Source organism: Nesoenas mayeri (assembly GCF_963082525.1).
Source record: "Nesoenas mayeri genome assembly, chromosome: Z".
NCBI classification, from domain to species: Eukaryota; Metazoa; Chordata; class Aves; order Columbiformes; family Columbidae; genus Nesoenas; species Nesoenas mayeri.
The window spans coordinates 56,547,747-56,561,371 of NC_137542.1; the positions used below are offsets into that span (position 1 = coordinate 56,547,747).

Consider the following 13,625-nt stretch of genomic DNA (forward strand, 5'->3'; position numbering starts at 1 on the left):
CTTTTTCAGATAAAAAATGGAGAAGAGAAAAAAAGGACAAAGTGAGGGTTGGGGAGCAGTAGGGAAGAAAATTGCTGAGAAGGGAAAGAAAAACTGATACACACAGCCCAAAACAGAATATTTTCTGTTTCACAAAGAAGTTGCAGTTCTCCAAAGAGTTCGCAGGAATAACTCCAGTCTGGTACATAATCCAGGTTCTAGTGCAGCCTATGCTTCTCACTGCAGGACACTCCTATTGTTAGAGTGTTCAGTTTCCAGCTTCAGAAATAAACAGAAATTATAGTATGCCCAGAAGGAGCTGCCTGACCACTCTCCAGAGACAGTACCTGCACTGAAAATTTCAAAAGATTATACAGCCACAGCAAAGATAAAATAAAATGCTCAGCTTGCCTAACCCTACAGGAAGATGTGCTACAATATCTCCACTGCCAATCAGCAGTACTACAAGCCTCAGACCAGGAAACTCTTTAAAGTACAGTATGTGTGAACATTGCAACAGTGACTTTCTCATTGCTGCTCTTTCTTTTTCTCTTCTTTACGCTTATAGGACAGCAAGGCAGATGTGAAGTCACTCATGGCGAAATTTAACACAGGTAGCAGTCCCACAGAGGATGTTTCTGGTAACAGCCGAACCTTCAAAGTCCCAGGACAACCTACCCACACGGGATTACAGACAAGGAAAGCAGCACTTGAGAAATTTGCAAGTCAAGGAAATACAACTTCTTCAGGACCCAGTACCTTTCATAAGCCTGTTCATCCTAAGCCTCCTCTAGCAGTCAAGCCTTCAACTGATGATAAAGCAGAGAAGGATCTAAAGCCACCATATTTGAAACCAGTGTCACAGAAGTTTGGGGTTCAGCTTCAGGCAACTAACAGAGAAAATGATGGAAAATCTGGATACGCTAAACCTCCCACCAAAACAGGTGACTTGACAAAAGAAGAGTCAAAGCCTCTGTATCCAAAACCTGTAGGGAACAAATTCCTTAACTCTGTTCCTCAAGAAAAAGAGAAAAATCTACTGGGAACAAAAGCAAATTCAAATTTTGCACCACAGGAGAGCGAAGCAAAACCAGAATTTTCAAAAGTAACTGGAGTTAAGGAAAAGTTCATGTCTGCAACACAAGAAAATGAGCCCAAGTCTTCTTTCTCTAAACCACCTCTTGCACAGAAACCTTCTCTAAACCATGAGGTCTCTCACAAAGAAGACACTTCTAATAAAAATGTTTTCCTGCAAAAAGGTCTATCAGGCCCTAAAACAAATATACGGTCTTTTAAAGCAGCAAAGGAAATAGATGAAAATAGTAACTGTGCTGCAGAAGCTCCAGGCAGTCATTTCTCTAACGTTGTTCTGAAACCTACTGGCCATTGGTCCAGCTCAGCCCAAGGCACCCTCAAAAACGTGGAGGAAGAGGCTGAAGAAAAGGGAATGAGTGCAGCCAAGAATGTCTTTCTCAATAAAATCATGCAGGAAGAATCAGGTTCTTCTTCTGCTAAGTTCCGTAAGACAAATACAGCGCTTGCTGCAGAAAGGCCATCAGGTGGATCAAAAGAGAAAGAGGATGGGGACAAGAGCTCAGAAACCCCCAAGCGGAAAGCCTTGCCCCTGCTGTTCAAACTGGGCCAGCCCCCACAGAAGCCCAGCAGACCCCCCAGTGTGGACCTGGAAAGGTTCCGGAAGAGCAGCCCGAAAGACAGTGAGTCCTCTCTGTTCTTGCTTTCTTGGGTATTTGTTTTTTCATGTTTTTAGTTCCCAATTTGTTTCAAGTGGAATTCTGTTTTCTGTTCGGAAATAACATGAGACTTGTGCATTAGACAGACCCCTAAAGCTTTAACCTATGCTTGTGTCTCTTCTATACAGGACAGAAATTAAAACAATATGCTCCCTCAATGATGAACTTCAGGATTAATGTTTTTTATATTGAGTTTATTTATTTTTCAAAACTATTTGGCTGTAGATATAACTTCTGTCAGGGAGTTTAAGTCTTTTTCTCAGCAGACATTTAAATCCTGACTTCCTGTAAATGAAATGTTCAAGTTGTGCATCCTTTCTCAACAGTAACTTCCTGGGCAAGAGATTGTATAATACAACTTGTAGTAATCACTTCTTTTTTTTTTTTTTACCTTTCACAATGACTAATCATAGTGTGACCCTATAAATTAATGTATTTTAAAGCTTGTTTAGAAAGGTAAACACTATGAAAAATTACAGAATCCATGTTCCTATGTGGAGGTGCATCAATTTTTTATCCAGATCTGAATCCAGACTCCAAAAGCATGGACTTAGTATTTCCTGCTATGTTTGCATGATTTCAGTAGTGTGGCAGACTCAATAGCACCTGAGGCTCTGCTTCACTGTTTTTGTGAAGAACTAAGCCTCTGAACTTTCTGATGGTCATAATCCAGACTAGATTTATGTAAAATTTGAGATGGTCTTGTGCGTGTGATGGGAGTTTCTGTGAACACATATAAAATATCTGGGAGGGCACAAACTCTGTGAAAAAAAAAAATTGCTGTGACACTAATCCTGCAAAGGAGTTTGCCTCAACAGGTTCTTTTCACCACATAAGACAAGTTTCAGCAACGATATAGGCTATTTCTGAGGCACTCAAAATATGCTCTTGAAATTCTCATGTAAAAATGTGATTTCTTAGACTTAGACCCACAAATCGACTGTAACCTCTATGAAGGAGAAATCAGTTTTGTGGAGGTACTGAATGTCCTTAATTCTCCCTTAAATCACCTGTACTTCAAAATTTTGGATTAGGATTTTCCTCCAAAGTTTTCTGGCACATTTTGACAAATCTGAAAAGTTAAAATTAGCCACTACACCAATTGACATGTTTCTGTTACAAGTTTTATAGTATAATAGCTGAAGGAGTCTTTCTCTTTTTTCTTGTAGCACTGGGTGCTAGGAACTATGATTGCAGAAGAAATACTGATCATATATTAAAATGAAAGATGTATTGGCCTAAAGGAAAGTTGTTCTTGATCTTAGTACATGAGAGAAATAAAGACAGAAATAAACTTTTATAATGGTGTGACATTTTTTACGTTGAATTTTGGATTTTTGTGTTTGTTTTGGGGTTTTGTTTGTTTGTTTGTTTGTTTGTTTCTTAATGCACTGTTGTCTACATTGAGCTCTGGAAGCAAAGAATGTATACAAAGCTTGCAATTTTTTTAGCTCAAGTAATTTTAACCAGTTGTGTCCTGCAATGTATTGTGTCAGAGGATATAGACAACTAATAATTTCTGATAATGAGGGGCATTTCACCTCTGTTGGTCTGCCTTAGCCATCTCTCTTAGATTTAATTAAATAGATCAAACTTACTCTTAAATTTTCAGTGTAGTCAGTGGGAAAGGGAGATGCCCAATGGTTTGATTCAGAGCATTAAATTTAGATGCCTAATGTAGCTCATGATAGATACTCTGAATAATTTCACACAGTGTATGTGCAGTACATTACGTACATTCATGTAATTTAATTGATACAAAATTTCTCATTGTGTCTTCTGTATTTAGAATACAGTATGGCTTGTGCTTTAGCAGTTCTGAATGCACAAAAGACTGGTCTTCATGAGAGAGAAGGCATTCAAAGGGGTTATGAACTGATGAAAAATCTCAGAGCTGACTCTCTCTAATGACAAAAAGCCACACTAAGAGCATAGCATGCATGCAACTACAAATTCTATTATTATTCATTCCACTCAAAAAATAAGAGTGCATCAGTAACATAAAATGTAGTTTCTTGTCCACTGCTACATTCTGCTTTTCCTGTGCTACCTTACAGTAATGGAAATGTTTTCACAACTCCATGATCAGGGCCAGATCCTCAAATGGTGTAAATTTGTCTATCTCTTTAAAAGAAACTTAACAATTTACAACAGTCTGAGCAGCAGCTGTCCCTTCTCCATAGAACACTGATCAATATTGCTGGCTTTACTGGAGTGCCCAGAGCAGCCTCAAATAGGAAAGACAGAGTTTTCAGCAAATGACAGCAGCAAATATTTTGATTAAACAAAGTTTAATCTAGTTCTAGCAAGCTAGAACTCTGAGAAGTCCTAAAAGAGGCTGGAAACACCCCAAACTGCAATTAGTTCTTCTTTAAAATAGATTTTTAAAGTAATTAGTAAAGGAATCATTTTACTTCTTCATTTGTTGTTTTTTTGTGGGTTTTTTGTTCAGTTGGGTTTTGTTTGTTTGTTTGTTTGTTTGTTTTTTCTGGTTCCCATGCATTTATAGATACAAAGCATTCCTTCATCCTCTTTTTAAACCTGAGGGTTAGAAATATTCATCCTGTGCATTTAAAATGCATATTGTGAATAAGGCTGCAAGGATAATACCAGAACATTTGCTAGAAGAAGGATGTCCATTTGTCACTACCCAGCACTACCCTAGTCACCAGTCTGGATGAGTTAAACGGGGAACACAAGCTAAGGATGTAGCTGCCCAGTGCAGTGGCACAGGTTGTCCTCCAAACACATTGCAGAAAACATTAATAGAACTAAATGGTCTGACATTAACTTATGTGCTTCACAGTCTTTGGGTCACAGAAAGACTGAAATATGTAGGAACAACAAAGCTGTTGTGGCCCTGAACTGCAGCCTTCCCCTGTAGAGCTGGCACATAGACCTTGATATTCTGATTGGCTTTAATTAATTAATTTGTGACTTGAATTCTTCACAGAACAATTCTGGTGGAGAGACCAGGTATTCTAGAGTGAATCTTGAACAAACACCTTTTCACCTCAACAAAGCTATTCATCACTCCTGAGTTTCTTGGAATATTAAACTCAAATGACAAAACATATCTGCCTTGGAAAGGCAGTTAAACTGAATTATTTTCTGTCTTTAACCGTCATTTCAAGAATCAAAGTCATGCCAGGAAGATGCCACCCCCACAGCACAAATTCTTCCTGCTCATTACTTTGATAAACAGGAGCTTGCCATAGTTGCCTAGTTCGCTGCTGTGATTCAGGTGCTAAGTAAAAAGAAGAACAAGCAAATGGAAATGGTTTTCCCATCCAGCAAAGCTTTCTGAGGCCTAACCTTGGGGGTTTTGATCTGCACTAGGGCAAAAGCTAGATTTTGGGTCAGCGTTTGAGAAAAGGAAAGCTGCACACATGGTGGCTGTTATACTTGTGCCAGAGGCTTGTGCCTGAAGTGCTGAAAACCTCATATTACTTGATTTAAATAATGAGTTTGAACTCGACTTTGCCAGAAGTATCAATTCACCTGTTTTTCTTTGGTTGCTATCTCTTCCTCTGAAATCTGTTTTGCTGTTTTTTTTGTAATTACTGCGCATGAAATAACTTTAAATGTTAGAGGCTAAAGGGCTCACCTTAGATGTAGCAGTCTTAGTCATGTGTGGGAGAAGGATTTAAACTGTCCACCATGACTACATTAACACTAAGGAATGTTGTTCTGCTGTTGGCCTTGCTTTTGACTAGAAATTTCACCTGGTCCTGAAAAACTTTTCACAATAAAAGTTCTGTATATACAAGTGTTGTGCTGAGGAAAGTCTGACTATTTATGTGTCACTATTTTCCAGTAAACGCAGGCTTAAAGAAATTCCTGTCTGGACATGTGAATACAGGGTGCTCTAGTAAATTCCTGTGTTACGTCCCATTACAGTAATTTTCCCTTAGAGTCAATTATATTTACATCAGCTCAGAATCAATGAGATGCACATGCTTTCTCGATTCAGAAAATAATACTAACAATACTGTTTTGTAATAAACACACAAAGTGCAAACAGGACTTTGTTAGGAAAAAAAAAAAAATAAGAGCAACAAAGCCATTTTGCTGAAAGTTTTCCATGTGAGGTCATAACTGTACTGCTGCTTTCAAGGGAGAAGTGCACCTGGGCTGACGATCAGTGAGATTGTGCATGTACAGATGGCCACCCACATAAAGTCAGTTGAAGGCTCAGAGTCCTGGTGCTCTACACACCTCTGAACACCTCATGAATGATCAACACTGGGCCTTCAGCTAGGGAGAGTATTTTGAGTTGTGCTGGAAGAAACAAAAGGAAACTCTATTGAATCTAACAGAAAAGAATACGTAAGAAAATTCTCATTATTTATAATTTGGGTTATGGTTGTGTCTGCAGTCTTTGCTGAGGTTCTGTTCTGCAATGGATTGTGTACTCACACAGTGACATGGCTATTTGAGTTGGGACAAACAACTAGAGTAAAAGGAGGAATTAGAACTTGAAGTGCATTGTCAAAGTTATCAGAACACTCTGTTGGCAAAATAATTAACGATCAAGCACCACTCTTGAGGGTGGCAGATGTCTCAACTGTCTTTGCAAGGCTCCTTAGAACCAGGCAGTTGTTGTTCTTACTTGACAGTGAGATGAAAGAGCAGCTTTCAAAGTTATAAAGAACAGGGTATTTTTTTTTATCACAGGATGTCACTGTTGTTTACTGCAGAATCTCAACTTAAAAGGTCAATGTAGGTTTTCTTTTTTTACCTCAGTACTCAACTGGATAAAGTTACACAACGGCTCAGTATTAAGGTGCAAGGGGATAAATATAACTATAACTTGAACCACATCATCTGTTTCTAACTCAGATTAAACTAAAAGTAGGTGATAATATCAAACAACACTGCTCCTGGGTGTGGTGGAGGTAGCTGTGTGTAAAGACGTGGTACCTCTGTTTCCACAGGTGAGCTACAGCATGCCATAAAAACCTGTACAGCTCAAGAAAGTGTCAAAATTATAATTTCAGAATAGCACTATAATTACGTGCAACACAATGCCTACCTTTTGCTATACAGAGCTAAAACATTACATTTTAAGCAAGATCAGAAATGTACTGGAGAGAGACTAGTTGTGGGGATGTGAAGACCTGCAAGGATTTTTAACTAGTCATTTATTAGATTTAATGATGTTGATGTATATTGGTTTTGGTCGTCTATGCATTTACATGAAAACTGTGGAAGTGAGTTGAAATTATGATCATATAGATCTGCCAAGAAATTAACTTTGCAGGATCTGCTTGAAGCAACTGCAAAATATGGATGAGTAGTTGTATGTAGACTTTAGTAGAAAAGAATGTAAAAGCTCTTCAGCATTCATTTAAGGCCATTCCTCTCTCTTCTCTGAAAGTGAGAGAACCCAAATGATTCTTCTTTCAGCAGCATTATACTGAAATATTTCACAACTCTGAGAAAAAGGAGAATCAATTGTTGGAGTTCCTATAAATTAAGAACAATACTTAGCTGAAATGTAGTCCAACTTGTGCTTTTGTCATGAAAATCAGACTGCAACATAAGAAATCTCACACACTGCACATTATTTGGTACAAGTTCAGTACACATGCAATGACAGTGTGGTTCTGACCCTGAACGAGTTGTCTCGCTCATGGGATTAGTATAAGATCAGTTTCAAAAAAGAAGTTTAAATTCATCATAATTTCATTATTATTTCTTTGGCCATCTTTCAATAGTTCAACCTGTCGGTTCCAAAATACCAGTTGAATTAAATTTCCCTCGATCTTTTTGCTCACATCTTCATTCTCCAGCTATAATTACATCCACAATAATTACAGAATATGCATTAAGACTGAATTTTTTAAAAAGTGAAGAGTGGATATATACTTTTGGTCTTCTTCAGTCAAGAGATAATATTTTTTCAGATTTCTGAAGAGCGTCCACAGCAAATAATATTAATGCTATGAGGAAACCCTGGCACACTGAAGTTTTTGAAACATTACCTTTAACTTGTCAAGGAGTCACCATATAATTGTGCTAAAATATGTGGACAAGACTACAAATGAAACTGCTAGTATGGCTTACAGTACTAAAAAAGATAAATCACTGCAATTCAAAAATGAATGCAACCATGCAGATAAAAGTATGAATGAGACGAGTTATTTATCTGCCTAAGGAAATCGATAAAGCTAGCCCAAGTTATAGATAAAATAAGACTTGAAGGAAACAAACATTTAGTATTTTCCTGCAGAAAATTGTTCTGGGTACAACTTGATCTTGTTGTGCATTAGAAAGCAAAAGTGAAAAAAAAAAACCAACATCCCAAATTAGTATGTAAATTCATTACCATTGATTATTTCCTTAGCTACAACACTCTCCAATATCTTTCAAATAACTCAATGTGTATTTTTAGTTATAAAGGAATAAAACGTATCTTTCAACAAGCCACCAGAGAACAGTTCTCAGCTATGAACTGTCATAGCTTCTGCAATTGGCACATGCATAGATCTTCCCCTAAAGATCTCCGTTTTCGTTTGCTCGGTCTCATGTGGCACACTTGTTTCCTTCCAGATGATCTGACTGTAGTAAAATTAACAGTACAATGGGGGTTGTTATATCATAGTATGGAGGTACAGAAATATATTTTTAACCTACAAAGTCACATAGGAAGAGGCACTTGACTTGACACCTGGAGACTGCCTCCAATAAGAAAGAAAGAAGGGTAATTGTAGTAGTCCCTTCTGAGAGGGACAGAGGGCCTAATATGCAGAGTTGATCCTCATCATCGGGAAGTATGTAGTCTACCAGGAGTTCGGATCAGGGTCATCACCAGGACACTCCCCAACTTGGTGTACCCAACAGACTACTGCCCACTGCTGATCTTCCAGACAGGTGGAGAGGAAGTTGCATCCCGTAGTCTGAGGGGAATGAAGAAGGATTTCAAGGCCTTGAGATGGTTGGTGGAAGAGTCTGGGGAACGAGTTGTTTTCTCTTCTCTCCTTCCGTTTTTGGGTGTCGACATGGGATGAGATAGAAGAATTAAGTCCATAAATGATTGGCTACAAGACTGGTGCGACAGGCAGGGCTTTGGATTCTTTAATACTGACTGGTTTTATAAGACACCAGTCCAGACAGTGATACGTGCAAAAGATTTATCTCACTGGGGCAAAAGGATGCTGGGACAGGAATTAGCAGGGCTCATTTGGAGAGCTTTAAACTAGATTTGAAGGGGGATGGAGGTTTAGCTGGGCTTGCTCAAGTGGGCCAGCACTCTAGAGTTGATGAAGACTGGGAGGCCTCCCATCCCCCTAGGGTGAAATCAGTGTGCTCAGCTCGCTCCCTGAAATGCTTGTACACCAGTGCACGCAGCATGGGGAATGAGCAGAAGGAGTTAGAAACCTGTGTTCGGTCAGGAGATTATGATCTGATGGCAATTACAGAAACATGGTTGGACAGCTCACATGACTGGAATGTGGTCATGGACGGCTATGTTCTTTTCAGGAAAGACAGGCGAGCAAGGCAAGGTGGTGGAGTTGTTGGTCGAGTACTCACTGTGTTGAGTACTGTCCAGGGGCGGATGAGGAGCGAGTTGAGAATCTATGGGTGAGAGTTAAGGGGCAGGCTGGCAGGGGTGATACTGTTGTGGGTGTCTATTACAGGCCACCAGATCAGCGTGAGGAAGTTGATGAGGCCTTCTACAGGCAACTGAGAGCAGCCTCACAATTACAGGCCCTGGTTGTTGTGGGGAATTTTAACTACCCTCATGTTTGCTGGAAGGGCTACTCAGCCAGCCAGCCACAGTCTTCTGGTTCCTCCAGTGAACTGATTATGCAAATGGTGGAGGAGCCAACTTGGAGAGGTGCACTGCTGGACCTCATCCTCACTAACAAAGAGGGTCTAGTTGAAGCAGCAAATGTTGAGGGCTGCCTTGTCTGTAGTAACCACAAGATGGTGGAGTTTATGATCTCATGTAGCAGGAATAGAATACCAAGCAGAATCACAACCCTGGACTTCAGTATGGACTTTGGCATTTTCAAGCAATTGTTAAGTGAAATCCTGTGGGAAAGGGTACTTGAAGGTAAAGGGGCCCATGATAGTTTGTTAGCATTCAGGGACTCCTTCTTCCAAGCTCAAGATCAGAGTATCTTGACACATAGGAAGTCAAGGAAGGGAGGCAGAGGACCTACTTGGTTAAACAGGGAGCTGCTGGGCAAAGTCAAGTGGAAGAGGAGAGCTTATAGATCATGGAAGGAGGAGCTGGTCACTCAGGAGGAATATAAGGCTGTTGTCAAAGGATGTAGGGAGGCAACTAGGAAAGTTAAGTCCTCCTTAGAATTAAACCTTGTGAGAGGGGTCAAGGACAACAGAAAGAGCTTCTTCAAATACATGGCAGATAAAACTAACACCAGAGGCAATACAGGCCCACTGATGAATGAGGTGGGTGCTCTGGTGACAGAAGATACAGAGAAGGCAGAATTACTGAATGCCTTCTTTGTCTCTGTCTACACTGCCGGAGGCTGCCCTGAGGAGCCTTGTACCCCTGAGGCCCCAGAGGAAGGCAGGACAATGGAGGAGTTTGCCTCCATTGATGAGGACTGGGTTAGGGAGCAATTAAGCAATCTGGACATCCATAAAGCCATAGGTCCAGATGGAATGCACGCATGGGTGCTGAGGAAGCTGGCTGAAGTCAGTGCTAGGCCACTCTCCATCATCTTTGCTATGTCATGAGAAATGGAAGAGGTGCCTGAGGACTGGAGGAATGCAAATGTCACTCCAGTCTTCAAAAGGGGCAGCAATGAGGACCCGGGTAACATAATACACCGGTCAGCCTCATCACCACCCCTGGAAAGGTGACGGAACAATTTATCCTTGATGCCATTTCAAGGCATATCAAGGATAAGAGGGTCATTAGGGGCAGTCAACATGGCTTCACTAAGGGGGAAGTCATTCTTAACCAACCTCATCGTCTTTTATGAGGACATAACCAGGTGGACAGAGCAAAGCAGTGGATGTGGTCTGTCTTGATTTCAGTAAAGCATTTGACACAGTCTCCCACAGTATCCTCACAGATAAACTGAGGAAGTGTGGTCTGGACAACCAGGTAGTGAGGTGGACTGTGAAATGGCTGAATGAAAGAAGCCAGAAAGTTGTGGTTCAGTTGCAGGCCTGTATCTAGTGGAGTGCCTCAGGGGTCGGTACTGGGACCAGTACTATTCAATATACTCATCAATTACTTGGATGAGGGAATAGAGTGCACTGTCAGCAAGTTTGCTGTTGAGACCAAACAGGGAGGAGTGGCTGACACACCAGAAGTCTGTGCTGCCATCCAGAGACCTGGACAGGCTGGAGAGTTGGGTGGAGAAAAATTTAATGAAATATAACAAGGGCAAGTGTAGAGTCCTGCATCTGGGTAGGAACAACCCCAGGTTCCAGTATGAGTTGGAGAACAATCTATTAGAGAGCAGTGTAGGAGAAAGAGACCTGCGGATCCTGGTGGACAGCAGGATGACCATGAGCCAGCACGGTGGCCTTGTGACCAGGAAGGCCAATGGCATCCTGGGGTGTATTAGAAGCGGGGTGGTTAGTAGGTTGAGAGAGGTTCTCTTCCCCCTCTACTCTGCCCTGGTGAGACCGCATCTGGAATATTGTGTCCAGTTCTGGGCCCCTCAGTTCAAGAAGGACAAGGAACTGCTTGAGAGAGTTCACCACAGGGCACCAAAGATGATAAAGGGAGTGGAGCATCTCCCTTACGAGGAAAGGCTGAGGGAGCTGGGTCTCTTTAGCTTTGAGAAGAGGAGACTGAGGGGTGACCTCATTAATGTTTATAAATATGTAAAGGGTGAGTGTCATGAGGACGGAGCCAGGCTCTTCTTGGTGACAACCAATGATAGGACAAGGGACAACGGGTACAAGGTGGAACACAAGAGGTTCCACTTGAATATGAGAGGAAACTTCTTAGTGTGGGTGACAGAACACTGGAACAGGCTGCCCAGGCGGGTTGTGGAGTCTCCTTCTCTCGAGAAATTCAAAACCTGCCTGGACAACTTCCTGTGTAACCTCATCTAGGTGTTCCTGCTCCAGCGGGGGGATTGGATTAGATGATCTTTCGAGGTCCCTTCCAATCCGTGACATTCTGTGATTTTGTGTTTTTTCTCATGCATACACTTGTGGTCTAGGTATGGATTCTTGAGTCAACCATACCTGCAGATGACTAGGCTAAATCCCATTGTGTCAGCTACAACCATCCCTGAGGAGAGACTTCAGAATCTGAGGTGCAGAACTTAGGACTCTTAAACCACGTGAATGCACCTGATAATTTTGCTGAGTAAACCTAAACAATCACTTACTAGCAATTCCAAATACATGCTGACATGCAGTTCGAATTGTTTCAAGGCTACTTGTGGTTTGAATCACAGTATATGCCGGATATATTCTATCAATAGGCCTGGGCTTCTGCAAAGAACTGAGTGAAACACATGACATGTTATACTGTATTAGAATCCAGTGTACACCCTACAGCAGGTTCAGTGCTGGATGAGTTTAACCCAATTTCTCTGGGCTTGCACCATATACAAAAGGAATGTTTGTGAAGGAATGTTCAGAACACTAGTTAGAAATGAGAATTACAAGTAGGTGAAAAAAAGACAGTTATGAAGGAAGGTGACAGATAGGAAACTGCTAGAGATATAAACAGTAAAACTGATGGAACTGAATAATTCTCTCTGCATATTTATGTTCCGTTGTTTTAGTTTTTGAAATTTTGTTATTTCCTACACTTGTTTTGATGCACATGAAGAAACACTTTTGATGAACCTTCATCATTTGTTTGCATTACATGCATGACGGTACACAAGCAGCTCTGGTGTTCCAAAGCTGCAAGTATTCTGAAGCCTGTCCATATCCTAGAAAATAATGCGAATATAAATTATATTAATAATTTACATTTAGCTGTCAATAAGAATTATATGAATTGGCTGAAGGTTTCCCATGTTTTAACTTGATATGTATGTTGCTGAAAATATACTTTGCAACTAATGGTAGCAAAGAAATGTATCCAGCATATCACATTGCTTTATAGGCAGCTTTCTAGTAAACCCAGAAAACAAAACCAAACAAACTAACACAGCTTTTTTACCAAATATGCAAAAATATTGTGGTGATGAAGTTCTGGACATGTTGCTGGTACCATTATTGAAGAATGCATCTTGAACCTTAAAGATCTCATGTTTCACTAGCTCCAAAAAATTGCTTTGTAGTCTATTTACTCATACTTACAAGAATGTTTAGCATGTACGTTCTCTTTGAGCTGGGAAGTCTGAATTTCTCTTTATAGTTTAAATAATATTTTCTTAATGGCTCACAGAAGTAAAACTATGTGATATGTATAATGCTTCAATTTGACAAAATATGTACAATACAAGAACAAGTATTTCTATCTTTTTATTTCCTAGACCTATTTTGGTTCAGAGGAAGAAACACTTTTAATGAACCTTTATCTTTTGGCTGCATTACATGGATAACAATGCACAAGTTCTTAAGCTGACTAATGAAGTTAGTCATCCAAATAGTTCATTATAGGAAACAGCCCAGTTTTTCCTTAAAGCTTTGATCTTAGTTATTAAATATTAAATTAAATATTCAGTACTAATAGAGATAAACAAAATATTAAGCTTTTCACAGTAAAAATGTTAGGAATCTTTTGAAACAGTATAGTAACAATTGTATCCTAAAAGTTTTATTTTATTAATGAATCGGTTTTCACTCAAAATAGAACCCTCCTAAAATGTGCACATTGGAACAACGATGTTCCTTGTTTGAACATCCTGAAGAGAAAATGAACAAAACTGACTATTTGAAGCAAAAAAAAAAAAATCATTGGATGGAAACTTTTATGCAACTAACATTTTATAT

General features: G+C 40.0%; 1 protein-coding gene across 1 annotated transcript in view; it reads left to right on the forward strand.

The window, feature by feature from the left end:
- Positions 1-559: 559 nt before the first annotated feature.
- The window catches only part of FYB1 (FYN binding protein 1), a 46,206-nt gene continuing 33,140 nt past the window's right edge, over positions 560-13,625 (forward strand). Inside the window, exon 1 of the mRNA XM_080362434.1 lies at positions 560-1,694. Within this exon, the coding sequence (XP_080218560.1) occupies positions 575-1,694 (1,120 nt within the window). The 5' untranslated portion in view covers positions 560-574. The remainder of the gene's footprint in view (positions 1,695-13,625) is intronic.